Here is a 19,073-nt window from a genome sequence, read left to right as displayed (position 1 = left end):
ATGTAACAGTCCAGAAATGGTGGTTATAGCAAGGTAAGGAATTCGAGTTAAGGGATTTAAAGAATGGGCCTCAAACTATTGTCGATGCTTTGCATTGAAGAGTTGATGGTTACTATAATAATGGACAAACTATGTGCCTGGGTAGGAGACATGGAAAAGTAAAGTAATGCTAATGAAAACAGAGGACTAGCCAAGTCATATTAACATAGAATTTCCTGTGTGGTTTAGGTTCTCAGGTCCAGCCTAAGTGTGGGGGTAGATGTTTTTGGTTCTCTCAGGATTCAAGAACGTATACCAGATTTTGTCACTTGCAGACAATGCTACTTTAATTTCTGTTTTCTAAATATCAGTAAACAATGTAACAGTATTATTTGTGAGCCAATGAGTATTTACCCAGTGGCCGGTGGTGATCAGAATTCATATTCATGACAGTGATTTTTAGGTTTAACTTTTTATATTTATAGTTTTGTTTAATTTTGTGTGATTTATACCCACAGTGTATTGTAAGTTGAAGAATATAAGTATATGATTGATTTTTTTAAATATGACTGAGATAATTATGTCCTGAGTTTCAGTTGCACTTCTTTCTTCCAACCGCATCTCTTCAAAGCTGTCCTCTATGATTAGATCTTAAAAAATAAAGTGATTCGCCATTCTATAGGGCACCAGTTCTTCATCTGAAATTCTTGCATCCAGAATTATGTAGAGTTGAGTGGTTTTTTTTTTGGATTTCAGAAAGATAATAGTGCATTTACTGCATTACGTAATATCCCCTGTGGCAACAACATATTTACATCTCTGCAGTGATAGTATGATTGGTTATATTAAGTGGTAAGTAAGTAAAGACTTCCTGTAAATTCAAGTCAGGGTTTTCCTACCCAAAGAGTTTTGGTGGCTGATTTATGATCACCTTTAATTTTTGTTAGAGCCTTTTGGAATTCAGAATGAACAATTAGGTATCATTGATCTGTAATCCATGATTAAATCTTAATCTTTGTTTAACATTTCAAAACACAATAGTGTTTATTATATAATTAAAATCTGTAATCCATGATTAAATCTTAATCTTTGTTTAGCATTTCAAAACTCAGTAGTGTTTATTATATAATTAAAAATTTATTTCTCGAGAGATCATACTTTTTCTTACCTAGTTCAGTACAAATGAGTCATTTTTGAAATAGTGGAAGTTTGCCAGTTTCATGACTGATCTGTCATGCCATTACACGTTGACTATTAGTGATTATAATAAATACCTTTGTAATGCTAGCTAATAATAAAAGCTTACTTACTCAACAACTCTATTTACCATGAAGAAATGGCATAATAATTAAAAAGCAATGTAGGGAAGAAAAGCTTTCTTCTGACTACTTAGGTTCATGGCTAGGGCCTGCAAATTACTTAAAACAGGCAGATTAACAGGAGGGAAAAAAAATAAGTTTACGTATGCAATGCATTTGCCTGTGGGAAAACTCAGTGATGAGTAACTCCAAGGGTGGCTAGAATTCGGAGCTCTATACCAACTTAGTAGGTGATGAGAGGGAGAAAGGGCACTTACAGGAAAACAACTTTTTTGGGAAAATAAATGGACCCTTAGGAGAATAGATGGAAGGTATGATAGTCTTGTGACAAAGTCAGTTAGAGTTCCTCTCTGGGAGGGAGTTTATGACACTTGGGTTCTTTTAGGAGGCTCTGCTTTTAACATATGAGGGATTCGAGGAACTCAGATGCCTTCAGCTCAAAATAATTCTTATGCCAAAGTGGCATACTTTGGAGTACCATGTCCTGATCCCCATCAACAATAGCAGCAAAACCTAAGGTCTTTCATGAGTCAGGGAAGTTTAGAAATTGCTGTTACGGTTTATAGTATGAAGTAGAAAGGTAGGAATAAAAAACGGTGTGTATGCTGTTAATGGTGCTATGTATTTGAGTATACAAATAAATAGAAGATGGTAGGCTACATGTTAAAATGGGAAGAAATTCTGTTGCTTCCTGAAGACTTCTATTAAGTATACTTTATTAAGCAGTTCTGATACACTTTTATTTATAACTGTGAACTTCAAAAATACATAAAAGCTACTCTTCCTCCTTTTTTTACTCCCACTTGAATTTAAGAAAAGAAAGAAAAGCTTTTGAATTATGGTAGTATGCTTATCTAAAAGAACCATTGATTAAAAGTTGCGTAAACTAGGGAACTTGTGGAATCTGTGCTTGTCTTCTGACTTTTCAGTGACTTCTTTTACACTAGTTATGTCAGTCACTAACTAGCTTTTACATTCATAGACAAGGGCTTTGTTGGCAATACAGGAATAAGTAAGATAGTTCCTGCTCTCAAGTTGCCCATATTCTTGTGAGGGGAGACACAACACAAATAAGCATATGTTTTTGTTAAGTGATATATTGGAGGGGCGCCTGGGTGGCGTGGCGGTTAAGCGTCTGCCGTCGGCTCAGGGCATGATCCCGGCGTTCTGGGTTCGAGCCCCACATCAGGCTCCTCCGCTATGAGCCTGCTTCTTCCTCTCCCACTCCTCCTGCGTGTGTTCCCTCTCTCGCTGGCTGTCTCTATCTCTGTTAAATAAATAAATAAAATCTTAAAAAAAAAGTGATATATTGGAGGTATTGAGGGCCATGAGGGGGGCGGAAGTGTGTGTCTTTGAGTAAAGGGTGTGGGAAAGTCTGAGTGAGGATTAGAAAGACTCTACAAAGAAGTTGCAATTTGAGGGAAGGATTCCAGCTGGGAGACCTGGAGAGGCTTTCCAAGAAGACAACTGAGCCAGCACATGAAAGTAACATCAGTAGGTGTTTAGGGAACTCTCAAGTTCTTGGTCTAGAGCAGAGGTCCAAAAACTTTCTTAAAAGAATGAAATAGTAAACGTTTTAGGCTTTGTGGGCCAAGAGACAACATCAGCTGTTCTGTAGGTACTTAACGAATCGGTTACAATGTAACCATTATAAAATGTAAAAATTATTTTTAGCTCTTGGGCTTTAAAGAAAAAATTTGACTGGCTAGTTTGTGGACTCCTGTTTTAGAGCCTGGGGTTATTGTTGGGGGTATAGGACTCAAAAGTGTGGAAAGAAAGGCAAGGGCCAGATAGATAGTAAATGGGTTTACAACAGGTAGCACAGGTCTGGAGGCTTCAATTTATTTCAGTATTTGTTCAATATCTAGTCAGTTTCTGTATCAGAGTCCTAAAGTTAAATAAAATGACTTCCAGGGATTGATTGAAATTGCATTCACTTTGTACATTAAAAAAAAAAACCTCTCATTGTAAAGAAACGACTGTCTTTCTCAATAAAATTTTATAATTTTCCATGAAGTTCTTGTGCATATTATAAGGAATATTTTATATTTTACAGCTTTATTGCTATTATAAATGTCCTTTTAATTTTTCAGATCTGCTGCTTGGCTTTTGTATGCTAAGTTAAATTTATCAAGCAATTTCACTAACTTATTACTAATTTGGCTAATTTGTCTAAATTACTTTGGATTTTCTATGTAGGCTATCCTGCCTTTGTAATTCGTAGTTATTTTGTTATTTCATTTCCAGTTTTTTTGATCTTTTTGCCTGCCGTTGTGGTAATTAGGATGCCAGCACAGTACTGATTGAAAGAGGTGATAAAGTACATTTGTTGTTTCCCTTCTTAAAGGGAAAGTTTTAAATGTTTTACCATTAGTATGATTACTAAAAGTTATTTTTTTTCGTAAATAACAAATGAAGAAGAGAAAGGAACTTATTTACCAAAAGCCAACTGTTAAAAACACCATTTTAAAAGTCAGCATTTTTCTTTTGTATGCAAATGCTTATTCTGCATCTGCTGAGATAGTTTTACATTTTTTTCTGTTTAAACCAATCTTGTATCTCTGAGGTAAGTTCAAATTGGTAATAAGTTTTTATCATTGTTAGGTGATTGGGGTCACTAACTTGTAATATCTTTACATTAAAAAAAATTTATTTGAGAGAGAGAGAAAGAGAAAGTGCAAGCAGGGAGAGCGGCAGAGGGAGAGAATCCCAAGCCGACTCCCTGCTGAGCCCTGAGATCATTACGTGAGCCCACACCAAGAATTGGAAGCTCAGCGGAGTATGCCACCAAGCGCCCCATATGTTGCATAGGTTTTGAGTAGTCTTGTCCATAACTCTCTTTTGTGAGTCCTCTTATTTTTAATGTGCAGGGGTTTTGTTTTTGTTTTTTGTTTTTTTTACAGCATGTGAGACTTATCAAGAGTTTTATATATCATGCTTTATCCATTGAGCACTTAATCATGTGCCAGATAAATTTTTGGAGGTGTTAGATACATTGCCTCCTTCTAATAAAAATCTCAAGTGCCAGGTAGTATTTTACATGTATAATCTTATTTAATTCCTCAAAGCAACGCTGTGAAACTGAGACTCAGTTAATTAACTTGTTTCATGAGTCTTAATAGGTAGTAAATAATAACGCTGGAGTTCTAACCCAAGTCTGATGGCCTCTACAGCCTGATTTCTTGATCACCATGCAATATTATGCATAAATTTTGGGAGCAAAAGTTCTCCTCTCATGCTATAATTTCGGACATGATGGCTATAATGAGCTTTAGCAATCTCTTTTGCTCTATTGTTATAACTGGGAAAACCCTTTTAAGTGTTCAAATTAAGGAAGTGATTCAGTATAAATTGAATTTAGCAAAGTATTAAATTCTTTGATGAAAAATGTGAAACAGGTTATTGAAGGCTGTTAGAGATTGATTTATTCAGCAGCAAACCTTTCCTAAAGAACTTACATATGCAGGTACTTTGCCATAGGGATCGAAAGATGAATTGGGTTCTATCTCTACCAATTAGACTCATATTCTAGTGGAGGAGATAAGTAGCATATCTGTAATAGACATAGATATTCATTTGGAAACATGTATCAGAAAACCTGACTCTCTTTGGGCTTGGGAATGCACCAGATCCTACTTCTAGAAAAAAGAGGTGAGTGATGTGTTAAAGGATGAATAAGAATTTGCCAGATTGAGAAGTGAGTTGAAGGAAAGATGGCATTTGCTTTTTTAGCAGAGGAAGCAAACATGTTTAAAATCACAGAAATGTGTAAGAGCATATTTTATTCATAGATATGCATGTTATTTGTTCTGATTGAAGTGGTGGCTATGAGATTGGGAAAATTGAGCAAGGGTCATAAAATGAAACCCCTTTGAGTCATGCTAGGTTGTTAGTGACTCTTTGGAGGAATTTCAAATAGAACAGTGTCATGTTAGAGTTTTTGAAAGCTCATTGGCAGTGGTGTGGAATTGAAAGGGGGGAAATGGTGGGGGAGGTTAGAATTTGGGAGAGGAGTTAGGAAACTTGGAAGAGGCCAGGTAGACAAAGTTGAGGTTCTTACCCAGAGAAGGGCAGTAAGAATGGAAAGGGGGTTGGTTCAGAGGTTTTTAGGTTGTAAAATGAGTTTTATGAATAGAATGAATGTGGTTTAGGGTGGGAAGGAGATGAAAACAAAAACAGGACTACTTTTGTCTTGCCTAACTGGTGAGATTGTTACCACTATGTAAAATCTTCAGTACTATTAAAATATCAGGGCGCCTGGGTGTCTCAGTGATTAAGCGTCTGCCTTCAGCTCAGGGCGTGATCCCGGGCGTTCTGGGATTGAGCCCCACATCAGGCTTCTCCACTAGGCGCCTGCTTCTTCCTCTCCCACTCCGCCTGCTTGTGTTCCCTCTCTCGCTGGCGTCTCTCTCTCCCTCTGTCAAATAAATAAATAAAAATCTTAAAAAAAAGAAAAATCAGATTCCTCTTCGGTCTAAGATTTATGGAGTTTCAGGTATTTGTAGTGTATCCAACAGGTGGAGGTAACCGGAGGCATTTGGAAATTTGTTCCTGGAGCTTTACAATGCCTTCAGACTCCCCATCCCCCTTTTTGGTCCCCAGATAGGATGAATAGCAGATTTTTTTTGTTCCCACTGTGTATCACTAACTATGTGGGATTAGTATCAGAGAAGAATAAAATTAAGAAATTTGATATTTTTTAATAGTTTGGCTTGATTACATTTCTTAATGATATCCCTGTATAAAAATATGGTTATCTTCAAAGGTGATTACTGGAATATGGGATGTTGGTGGTGCTATAATCAAACTGCTATTCTATCCAAAGATTACATATTTTAACAATATCTTGATAATCTCATCATTTAGAACCCACTTAGTTGCCCAATATGACTAGCTTTAGCTTTGGTCTTGTCTAAAGAAGTTTTTAGAAGCTTGAATATTAACTTATTCATATTCTCTTTTGTTAATCTCAACCTCCCTTTGTCTGGGAAACAGCTGCCTTTGTACTATTGCTGCGTGCTTATAGGATGCTAGGTCTAACCTTTCCTCAGAAAACCCAAACCATGGTAAATAAAAGTAGCTGTGGCCTCAAGGGGAGGGGGCAGTATTCTGATCTTAAATTTACTGGTACTCTTCTGTCTTTAAAGAATGTTTTCCTTTTTTTTTTTTAAAGATTTTATGAGAACACATGCGTACGCGCGGGCTGGGGGAGGGACAGAAGGGAAGGGATGAGGGAGAATCTTGAGCAGACTCCATGCTGAGCTTGAGGGGTTTGATCCCTCAGCCCCTTGACCCTGAGATCATGACCTGAGCCTAAACCAGGAGCCCCACGCTCAACCGACTGAGCCACCCACATGCCCCTAAGCATGTTTTCCTTTAAAATCATGATATGAGGGGGGTTCCTGGGTGGCGCAGTCGGTTTAGCCTCCGACTCTTGATTTTGGCTCAGTTCATGATCTCAGGGTCAAGGGATTGAGCCCCGAGTGGGCTCTGAGCTCAGTGTGGAGTCTGCCCCAGATTTTCTCCCTCTCCCTCCCCTTCTACACCCCCCCCCCACTTGCGGGCGCACATGCTCTCTCTCTCAAAATAAATAAAATCTTACTGTATGTCTGTGTCTGCCCTTCCAGTGCCTGCCTGGTCTGATTTTTACACAGAGTTGCTGCTTGTCACTGTTTGGAGGATATACTTTCCTCTTACAACTTGGGTGGAGTGCAGGGATGGTCTACAAATGATCTGAGGAGAGATTAACAAAAGACAAAATTTGTTTACATGTGCATGCTGGAGTTGCTTAGTAAGGAGTAACTCCCTCAGTAGCCAGAGATAAAGATTTATATATAAACCTGACAAAACAGGGAGGAGTTTTAGGGCTTCACTGGGAAAGTATGGAATGTTCTATTGAACTTAAGAAAACTAGGTGGCAGGGTTAAGGCATTATTGTGAAGGTAGGGAAGGTTCTGTTGGACTTTTTGATGCTGATGGGTGGCTGAATTCCTACTTCCTCTGCTGAGGGTCAGTATTTTCCCTGTCAGTAAACTCCCTTGGAGGGGACTCATTAGCAGCTGTATTTTCAGGATGCTCTGTTTAGTTTAGATGTTTATTTCTGTGGCTGCTGATTTGTTCAAATGTTTTCAGGATAAGGTATTTTTCATACCACTTTGGTGGGCTAGTAATACCTTCATTACTCTGGGGACCATGACATACTAACAGAAGGAAGAAGAGGAGGAAAGGAAACATTTATGCACAGAAAGCAGCAGCTTTCCTAGAAACCCCTTGGTAGAAATCTGCTTGTCTGACTGGCTAGAACTGTGTCACATTGCCAACTTTATTACTCTTGTTTTCCAATCCACTTTACGTAAGTATGTTCATGAAAATGGAAGTAGAACCCTCAGTGCCCTTCCTTTCAATTTGGAAGTAGTCTGGGGAAGCTGAGAGAAGCTAAGGAACAGCTAGAAAGAATAAAGGTTCTAGTGTCCTAACTCCAGAAGAGTGCAGAGTGCTCCCCTTTCACAGCTAGGCCTGGAGCTCTGATTAGGGAGCAGGGCACTTAGGAGTTTTTAAAAATTTTTTATTATTTTAAAAAAGAATTTATTCGTTTATTTGAGAGAGAGATTGAGTGAGAAAGCACAAGTGGGGTGAAGGGGCAGGGGGAGAGAGAGAAGCAGGCTCTTCCCGCTGAGCAGGGAGCCTGACAAGGGGCTTGATCCTAGGACCCTGGGATTATGACCTGAGCTGGAGGCAGACGCTTAATCGACTGAGCCACCCAGGTGCCCCTAGGATTTTCTTTAAGAGCTATGTTGGGGATCAGTGAAAACACTACTATGGACTCTGGTATTGGTGAACTGCTAACTTAATGAACCACATCTGTGACAATAACTTTATCGTAGACACAGTATAAGAACCTTCAACGTAAGTTGATAGCAGTCTCATCAAGTTACAATTTCTTAATTTGGGGTTGTGATAGTTACTTTAAACAGTCAAGGTCAGAGGTTGGCAAACTTCTTTTGTAAAAGGCCAGATAGTAAATATTTTAGGCTTTTTTGTAAGCCTGGTAGTCTCTCCTTTGCAGCTATTCAGTTCTGCTGTTGGTGCTGGAAGCAGCCATAAACAATAAGTAAATGGGTGGGTGTAGCTATGTTCCAGTAAAACTTAGTTACAAAAACAGGCGCCTGGCTGGATTTTGTCCATGTGCCATACTTTGCTGACTCCTGGTATGGATACTTTAACCTCTAAGTATTTGTATTGAAGTATTTGTATTGAAATTTATTAAATAGTACATTTCCCAGAAAGTTACTCCTCTAAGTCCTCATAGTATAGGTTGAATGAATGACTACATCATATTTAAATTAATTTCCATATCAGTGCCTTTGCTCAGGTCATCCTTTTGCATAGACCCATGTTTCTCAATGGGGATGCTATTGGCATTTGTGGTGAGATTGTACATTGGGAGGGAATTCATTGATTTAAGAGCATATAGCCATTCACACCTCCAGGTCACTGTTTCTAAAGATGGGTGATTTAGAACCCCTGGCTGAGATGGCTTGTTTTTCCTTCTCCTTTCCCAGCTATCTTTGAGAACAGTACCCAAGTACTACCTCTTTTCCTAGTCCTTACTATATATTTCATTAACTCTTAAATGGTTGTAGCTTGGAACATATTATTATGCACTTAATTTTTCATGATCTTTTGTCATTAAATTGTAAATTCATTGAGGATAGGGATTTTTGCTCACTACTCTCTTCCCAGTGCTGATAATTCTGCTGTGACTCATAATAGATGCTCAATAAAAGTTTGAATTACATTGTTTACTGTTAGGGAAAAATGAGATTTAATTCGTTACTGAGATACATAAGCTCCTGGTTAATAGGAGCCGTTCCTCATACTAATTCAGTGTCATCTAGGGAGCTGAGTTTAATAACTGAGCTTAAATACTGGGTGATTGAATTTACTAAACCTTTGGGCATCTGCTGTGTAGAAGGCATTGTGCTAGGTGATAAGAGGATACACACATGATTAGCATTCCTGCCTTTGTGGCATTTTTGTCTGATGCGATGGGGTTTAGTCAGTACACAAATAACAAAAATATAGTAGTTAAGAGTGAACTCTGGAGGCAGGCCGAGATTCAGTTCCTATGTCCACTACTTAATACCTGTCTTTTTGAGCAAGTTGTTGAATCTTTCTGATCCTTGTTTCTTTATTCTATAAAGGAAGCCTTCCACCACCTCATAGGGTTGTTAGAACCTTCAAAAAGAAATGATGATATTAGCATTTTGCATTAAATTAAGTTCTTACTATTAACAATGTCATAGGATAGAGACATTGTGCCCAGGCCAGATTTAAAGGTTGGGAAGATTACTTCTGGGTTGAGGTGGGAGAAGCAGCAGAGCTTCATGGGGAAGATGCCATTTCAAATGGATCTTAAATAATTGATAGAATTTATAAGGTGGCAAGGATATAGAGCAAGATTTCCTAAAATGGGAAGGATAAGCTAGGAACAAAGTAAGGACGTTGGGAGATGCCAGGTATTTCTCGAAAGCAGAAATTCTCCTCAGTAAATTCCACTACACCCCATACCACCTTCTCTGGGTAATTACCTAAATAGGTGAAAGATGTTAATCTGTTATTCAGCCATACTCCCTTCCCTGCCATTTCTCTCACCTAAGAAGACAGTTAGTTGTCTTCCAGATCTAGACTTTCTGGGTAGAACACTTCATGACTCTGAATTAACTACGCCTGCATTCTTAGTATCACTGTTCTCCCCACTCCCCATCACCTGCACAGACTAGGTTGCATACTTCTTGACAGCAGGGGAAGCATGTTTTAATGTTGACTTGCTCAACACTTGAATATTGTCCCTGACACCTAAAAAATGCTCAACTTATTTCAGGGGGTGGTAAATGAATGATCCTGATTAAAGCCAGTTCCAAGTAAATTTCAAAAAATTTTAAAAATATGAACTTTTGAAATAGATGTTGTCTGAGACCTTTGTGAATCCCCACATTTGTGAATACTCTTGTAGCATGTAATTTTCTCATTTGGAAAGCTGGGGGTAATGAGGATTTAATGAAATTAAGTCTTCATATTTATTACATTTTAAGATGTATTTAAACATTTTTCAGTGTTTCCAGAAAGGTACTTGAAATTCAGAGGAAGTGCACAATATAATCCTAGAACAAAGTTTAGTATTAAAAAAACCAACTGCAGGCCAAAAAGTCACCCAGCTGTTTACACTTTTGTTTACGCTTTAAACATCACTGATTCTTTTTCTCTAACCAGTGACTGATAGCAATTGTGGAATAAGTACTCTAGTCCCTCACACCTAGGGCAAGATGATTTAGGAATGTTCCACACTGTCTACTAGAGATCCGCAGCAGGATTGAGTTTCAGCTGTAAAACCAGTCATTCTGCACCCTTTATTGGCGTCCTTCCCTTCCCTGCCTCACTTCTCCACTTCCTTATTGGTATTTCCTAGGGCAACTTCCCAAATAAACTACTTATATTTGAAACCTTCTGTCTCAGGGTGTGCTTCTGGGGAAATACAACCCAAGACTGTATGGCAAGAAGCATTTTATTAAGAGTCTAAAATTTTCAGGTTTTAGAATATAGGTTTGTAGGAATTTCTTCACAAGGATCAGTGTGAAAGCTTTATGATTTTTTTTACACAGATAAGGTTTACTAGAACAGATTTGCTTATGTATTGGCAAAACACGTAATAGATACTCAAACGTTTGCCCTTTTTGAAAAAAGGGAGTAGCTAGCTGGTTCCTATTTGGAGGCCAGAGGTCAGAATGAGTCTGGATAAGCATCTTTCTGTTTTGTACTACAAAAGGAATCACTGATGTTTATTTGCTTTTTATTTTTAATTTTTTTAAAAGACTTATTATTTTTTAGAGAGAGAGAGCGAGCAGGCACAGTGGGGTGGGGAGAGAAGCAGAAGGAGAGGGAGAGAAATCTCAAGCAGACTCCCTGCTGAGTGGGGAGCCCACGCGGGGCTGGATCTCAGGACCCTGAGATGGTGACCTAAGCCAAAATCAAGAGTTGGACGCTTTACCGACTGAGTCACCCAGGTGCCCCAGGAATCACTGATGTTGAAGCCCCAAATGTAAATGGCTACGTGTCATTTTAGCGTGTGTGTGTTTAACACTAAAATTTGTCTAGGTTTATATTGTGCATTTCCTTTGACTTGTAACTACCTTCCTGGCAGCACTGAACATAAAATTAAAATCTAGTTAAAGAAACAAAGAACCAGAGAAAGAATACAGATGTAAGCAAGAGCGAAAAGGATAGCATAATCCAAACATTTTCACATCTTTCAGATGTGCCCATGGAATTCTGCCGATAGATTTTTTAAATTTCAGGAAAGGTTTGATTAAAAAGAAACCAGAGAATCTCTCCAAGTTGATTGGATTGTGTGCCATCTACTGACTCATCACTGTTACTTTGGTGTTCTAAAAATATATTGTAAATATATTGTAATGCAGCATAGTTTTAATAACTTAAAACATCTTTGACATGGTATTTTATATTAATAACATCATATGCATTAGACACAATTGGTTTTCCTAAAAGTCTCTTTTTCCTTTTATTTACAGAATGCTGCCTTTTTATATGGTCTTGGTTTGGTCTACTTCCATTACAATGCATTTCAGTGGTAAGTTGACATAAAACTAATAACTCCAGTTATTTCTAGTAAATGGCTTGTTTTGTTTGATACTGTGTGTGTATGTATAGTAAATACAAAGTATTTTAATGTCACTAAGCCTACGGTTTTCAGTAATCTCTTGAATTGATTAGATCGTTCCTTCAGAGATACTGACCCACTTTAGATTGTTAGAGTTATGTGTGTTCCTAAAAGAATATGGAATGAGATTCTGATTATAGAACGCTTAGGTTGGAAAGCTTTTGGAATTTCTCAGTCACTTATTATGGACCGGTGGTCCCCAGATTATTTGAACTGGAGAATGACTATGCTCTCACATCTCAAGGTCTGTGGGTAAATGATCTTTGATGACCAGCATGTTTACCTTTTCAAACTTTTAGACAAGATTGGCTGCTTTCCCCCTGCCCCAACACACACACTCCAGTATATATGCATGCGCACGCTAGTATTTTCCAATTTCCAGTAACTAGGCACCAGATTACAAGCTCTCATTTCTCTCATTGATAAAATAGGAATAATGGTACTACCTTCAGAGTCAGAGATTAAATATGATAGGAATATATAAGAATGTATAAACCGTAAAGTGTAGGGCGCTGTTGTTAAGGCCTTTGCCCCCTTGTTGTTTTTCTTGTTTATGAGACAAAGTAATAGTGTTCTCCAATGGAAATAACATAGAATTGGAGTTGGAAGATAGGTATTCTGGTCTCAGCACTGTCTCTTAATTGGATCTTGAGTTAAATAGCCTCCCTAGATCTGTTTCCTCGTGTGTGTGTGTGTGTGTGTGTGTGTGAGATTTTTTTTTAAGTGCAGTGTAGTCACTTGCCTTTTCTACTTCACAGAGTTTTGATGATCAGATGAGATAATTTGTATTTTGTAAACCATAAAGCCCTATCCAGACATTTTTTATTTGGAGCGTATCCAGTTTTGTCAGAGTCCCTTCTGTTCTCCATAATTTTAACCTGAGTGAATGCCGAGAGAGNNNNAAGCAAGGTTTTGACCAAAGGTTATAACCCTGTCATTGTACCTGTTGGGCATCCTGGGTATTTATTACAGAGCTTTTAAATATGTATTGGCAGTGATTCAGTACGGTTACCCTAAAGATGAAACTGTAGACATGGATGATTTTTCTATATGCTTTTTCTTTCCTCTTTGCTTTTGGTTCTTTTGGGTTTTGATCATCTGTGGAAGCACTGCGTTGTTGGAGAATACCCGTGTGTATATATAGAGTATTTTAATCATTCAGATCACTCATATTGTTTGTAAACTTCACAAAACTTTAATTGATCTTTATAAGGAAGCTTTGTAATTTTTTTCTCTTAAATTGTCCATTACTGTACAGCAATCCTGAACTTAAGCCTCCTAACCTCATGTCCAATACTTCATATTTAAAACCAAGGATAGATTAGGACTGTTTTAAAATAGTCTTAGTTTCTTGAAGATCCTATTCATAGAATACACAATTCTAAACTTTTAGAACCAGAAGTGGTCTTAGAGATAAGTTACTTTATTCCCTTAATTTTATAGATGATGACAGCAAGGTGTGTGTGTAACTGAATATTATGTAACTGTTTAGTGGCAGAAGAGAGGTTATAATGCTCAGATTGCCCAGTCTGATGTTTTTTCTATTGTACTCCGTCCCCAGGTTTGAGATTGACAGGTAGTTATTATTTTTTTTTTTTATCAGTTTTCGCAATTGTTCTCCTGGGCACATTGGTACATTCTTTATGGCTAGCCAGAAGTAATTTAGGTGAAACCTGAGGCAAGGAACTCTACAGTTTAGTAATGGACATGTATACCACACACCAGCCGTTTTTCACCTACTTGTGATAACGTGTGAGCTCCCTGTAGATTGAAGATACAGACGTAAAATCAGTAATGAAGTAAAACCATCATCAGTTCAAAATTGGGTTACTTTTATAAATACGTGACCATGTCAACTTAGGAGACTTGTAGCTGTGGAACATTATATCATGTGATTCCTTATCTATGTATGATTTCTGTATCCTTCAGTGGACCTAAGAAATGAAACTGAATGATAAAAGGACAATGCAGTGTCTGAATTAACAAGTGCCCTCTGGTCTGTCGATCCTGTCCTGGTCACCACCATTTTCTCACGTCTTAAGTTTTAATTCTGGCTGCTTCCTAAAATGACATATTTCACACCCTGTCTGAATCCATCCTAGCTGTGTGTTTTCTCTCTTGCTGGTCACATGTTTTTTTCACAAATGCGTGTGTCCCATCCTTTAACTTACCTTGCTCTTTCTTGAACAGCTGCAGAATTTAGAAAGCATGAAGTAGTTGCCTGGTGAGTTTCAGAATACAGCCTTAAGTGTTAGGAACTTCCTTAGGTTAGGGACTGTGTTTGTGTTTTATTTGGTTTTATTTGTAAGTAGCTGTTAATTTCTGGGATCAGGCATTTTTCTGTTCCCTGAAATTATTTACATGAAAATTTGGGATATGTTGAAAAAATGTTTCTAGAGAAGGGCGTGTTATGCCCTTTTTTGTATTGTCAGCTCTAAGGATCCGTCTAGGATGTCTCAGAATGTTTTATCTTCAGTATATTTGTAATTTAAGTAAAATTTGATACTTGGTAATGGTGTCTGTTGGTGTTTGCTAGTTTAATAAGCATAATAGCATTTGGTGATAATGTATGCGGCCAGTGTGTGTGGGGTTTGGTGATGGTGACTTAATATAATTGAGAACAATTTTATTAAGTATAGTTTCATCTGTTAACTTGTTTGCCTTGTTTCTTGCCATATTCTGCCCATTGTTTCTTTTGGAGTTGATTTTATTGGTTAGCTTCTAGATCAGTTGTTATTTGGTCGGTTTTTCTGGTTTTCAGTTGCATTCCCTTCTTAGAGGAGCCCATGTCAGAAAGTTGTAGAGCAACTGTAACATCCTTATTGGACTTAGGTTGGTTATTCAGTTTTACTATTGATCCTACTCTGTATTGTGGGACCATAGTTTAAAGAGATGTCCAGAAGGGGAAAGACATAGAAGCACAAAGTAAAAATAGAAACATCAGAAAGCTGGAACCGGTCTTTATAAAGCCATTCTTGTACAGGTGCATGAATGCATGCCCATGCCTTCACTTGTTCTTGCTCTTGAAGGGGGGCACATTGCTCGGGGTACCTTGAATTGAGTTTCTTCTTGCCTTATAGTGAGAAACCTGTGTCCTTGGGTGAGAGGAATTGAAATACATACAGTAATAAATTATTACAGCTTACAGCCATACTTTTAAATATATCCATCAGAAAAGTCTTAAAATCCTCTCTTTCTAGCCTGCAACCTTTTGTATTCCCATTGATCAATATCAGAAGTGGCTTACGGTGGCACATCTAAGAGATACATAATTCTGTGCTAAAGGCAAAGGATTTTGGAAATTAAGCTCCCAAATCTAATTGATAGGACTGGTAAGGAAATATAGTGATTATTGTTGACATTAAAAAGGGTTGAATGAGGTGGAGGTGAGATTAGAAACAAAGAAGTATTAACACATTACAAGTGAAGTTTTTTTTAGGATTAATTCCTTAAGCACTGTACCAATCACAAATGTTCTTAGAAGTGTAGGAATATCTGTTCTCCATTGTGGTGACCACTTTGGGTGCAAATAAACCTAATATCTTTGTGATACTCCGTTGATCCTGAGGCTTGTCTAGCATGGAGTCTGGCAAAAACTTAATATTTAATAAATGTTTTTGAGCTATCATAATACAAAGTAATGCTCTTAGATGAAAACCGTAAGTATAGTCCCATTAAAATGAAACAGTTCATGTTAACATGTGTTGTTTATTATGTACACTTCTGTTTTGACAAAACTAGCATTTAACTAAGGCAGTTCTGGTAAAGTTATGCTTACCAGTGACACATAAATTGCCAGAGAGAATTTGGAAGGGTTTGGACTAATTAAGCTTCAGGGAAATTATGGATAAAAACATAAATCTTTGCAAGAGGGGAAGGAAAAAATGTTTCCCACTGTCTGGGATGATGAAATGAAGACTGGCTAAAGAGCAAAAAAAGCCACGAAGTAACACATTAGCAAATGACAATGTGAAGAACTCTTGTGTGATATTTCTAACTTAGCCTCACATTTAAGGTCCTCTCTGGTTCAGCCTCAAATGATCCTTCAAGCCTACTGTTCCCCTAAATATATTCTTTGTGTCAGTCACACAGTATTAACATTTTCCTGGAAACGTATTGAGCATTTTTTACCTATGTAACTTTGTGCCATTTACTGTGTTTGGTATGCCTTCTCTTACCATCCCCACCTTTTAAAATCCCACCTTGCCTGTTTCTTTGATTACTTCATCAAATCTTTCATTTGTCTCATTTTAAAAGGAACTTCTACATTTCATAATATCTGTGTGTGAAAGTATTTATGTGTTCTGTGTATACATGTTATTACTGATTTAGAGTTAGAATATTCTCCCTTTTATTAGTATGAAATGGTGTGGTATTAAACCATTTATCCCTTCAGATATCCCTGAGGGAAATCTCCAGACTCAGCTTTATTAGCCTTAGAACAGTTAAAAGTTTTATTATGTCTCTTTCCAAATGTACTGAAACTGTACTAGGGACATTTAGTTAATATCATTATTTTTACTAAGTTTGGTAAAGTCCTGCAGAAGTTTTTTGTTTTTAATGACTTTGTAGAAACAAAAACAAAGTGCATATTGCTGTGCATAATTATCATTGGCATTTTTTCTCAAAATCTAAAAGATGTAGTCTTTTATATCACCAAAATTATTGCTAGAGAATATGCTGTAATATTTGAAAAGTATAAACCTTTCCAGGCATTGTATCATGAAACTACTTTATAGTTCTGGATAGCCGTTTCTCATATTCTAAAATTCTGTCATCAGAATACTGAGGTCAGCAAAATTTATATGCGTTGGTGTTTTTAGTCTAGTTTGTGGTGGCAGAGATCATGCTCTGGCTACATGCAGTTTGGTGAGGTGTGGTAAAATGATGACCAGAATGAGAATCTATTCTGAATGATACAGTTTCCTCCACACACTCACATGTTATACATACACACACACACACACACACACACACCCACAACCTTTTTCCTTTTTTCCCCTAAGGTGGGGAAAAAACTGAGGAAGCACACAGGAAAGATGGGTAAAAAACTTGGAAAAGGAAATGAAAATGAACCTAGATAATTTTGTTAGATGAGAGGAGCTCAGTAAATAGACTGTGGAGCATTTCTGTCTCCTGCCCCCACGAGAAACCCAGTCAGCCAACTATAAAAGTGATGGCTTTAGTAAACATCTATTAAACTTAACTGTTTTCTGTATTATTTAAACAATTAAAGATAAAAGAGGAGCATGGACCTCAAGGAATAGGCCACTTGGAAAAACTGGAGATAGTATACCACTACATAGAGAATAAAATGATTTAATAATAAAGTGGACCTAATTGCTGGTTAACACTTAGCAAAACATAGTTGGTGTTGAGTTTGGGTGGTCAGTCTTTTAGGTAATAGTGGATTTAGGGTGAAATAGAAGAATGAAAATATTTCAGATCAGGAGACCATCTTGAGGCTCAGAAGCAGTGAAGTCAAGAGGGCCAGTATTTGTACAAAAAAATTCCTGAAATAAGCCAGGTCACAGCTGAGGAAGAACAGTGTTGGGTCATAACTGGGAATAGAGTTGAATAGGTACTAGGTACTGCTCACAGACCTTAAATGCTACATGGAGATTTGACTTGGAGTAACATGGTTAGTAGGCAATTACAGGAGGCATATGGTTGAGGAAGCATAGGTAAGCCAGAGCCGAGCAAGGGTGTCTTTAAAGAGCCTGTTTTAATAATCTAGTAATGAGATATTGAAGATTGGGTCTGCAAGGTATTGAATTTGAGGAAAACTTTGAAACAACTAGGAGAAGAACTTGATGATTCGATATATACTGGCTATACCATCTCATGGGCACTGTTTTTTTTTTTTTCGTGATCGGCGTTCTGGGATCGAGTCCCACATCGGAGCTCCTCTGCTGGGAGCCTGCTTCTTCCTCCCACTCCCCTGCTTGTGTTCTCTCTCTCTTGATGGCTGTCTGTCTCTGTCAAATAAATAAATAAAATCTTTAAAAAAAAGCAGCACAGGCTCCCAGCGGGGAGGAGCCTGATGTGGCCCTCGATCCCAGAACGCTGGGATCGCCTGAGCCGAAGGCAGGCGGCACGACAGAGCCACCCAGGTGCCCCAAAAATAAAAACTTAAAAAAAAAAACTCTCTCTTCTCCTTTTTCCTCTGCTGGCGCGCACGCGCACGGTCTCTCTCTCTCTCTCTCTCTCTCAAATAAATAAATAAATAAATAAATAAATAAATAAATCTTTAAAAAAAAAAAAAACAGTGCCCATGAGATGGTATAGCCAGTATATATCGAATCATCAAGTTCTTCTCCTAGTTGTTTCAAAGTTTTCCTCAAATTCAATACCTTGCAGACCCAATCTTCAATATCTCATTACTAGATTATTAAAACAGGCTCTTTAAAGACACCCTTGCTCGGCTCTGGCTTACCTATGCTTCCTCAACCATATGCCTCCTGTAATGCCTACTAACCATGTTACTCAAGTCAATCTCCATGTAGCATTTAAGGTCTGTGAGCAGTCCTAGTACCTATTCAACTCTATTCCCAGTTTGACCCAACACTGTTCTTCCTCAGCTGTGACCGCTTATTTCAGGAATTTTTGTACAAATACTGGCCCTCTTGACTTCACTGCTTCTGAGCCTCAAGATGGTCTCCTGATCTGAAATATTTTCATTCTTCTATTTCACCCTAAATCCACTATTACCTAAAAGACTGACCACCCAAACTCAACACCAACTATGTTTTGCTAAGTGTTAACCAGCAATTAGGTCCACTTTATTATTAAATCATTTTATTCTCTATGTAGTGGTATACTATCTCCAGTTTTTCCAAGTGGCCTATTCCTTGAGGTCCATGCTCCTCTTTTATCTTTAATTGTTTAAATAATACAGAAAACAGTTAAGTTTAATAGATGTTTACTAAAGCCATCACTTTTATGTTGGCTGACTGGGTTTTCTCGTGGGGGCAGGGAGACAGAAATGCTCCACAGTCTATTTACTGAGCTCCTCTCATCTAAACGGCCACGTAACA

At 37.7% G+C, this 19,073-nt stretch overlaps 1 protein-coding gene across 6 annotated transcripts in view; it reads left to right on the top strand.

Moving 5' to 3' along the window:
- Positions 1–19,073, top strand: part of KDM6A (lysine demethylase 6A) — a 204,092-nt gene that overhangs the window by 86,271 nt on the left and 98,748 nt on the right. For all 6 annotated transcript variants that reach the window (XM_040632725.1, XM_040632697.1, XM_040632731.1 and 3 more), the window contains exon 5: positions 11,888–11,946. In XM_040632725.1, the coding sequence (XP_040488659.1) occupies positions 11,888–11,946 (59 nt within the window). The remainder of the gene's footprint in view (positions 1–11,887; positions 11,947–19,073) is intronic.

This window comes from Ursus maritimus, assembly GCF_017311325.1.
Source record: "Ursus maritimus isolate PB19 chromosome X unlocalized genomic scaffold, ASM1731132v1 scaffold_X1, whole genome shotgun sequence".
In the NCBI taxonomy this organism is placed as follows: Eukaryota; Metazoa; Chordata; class Mammalia; order Carnivora; family Ursidae; genus Ursus; species Ursus maritimus.
This window is presented reverse-complemented; position numbering and strand designations above follow the sequence as displayed.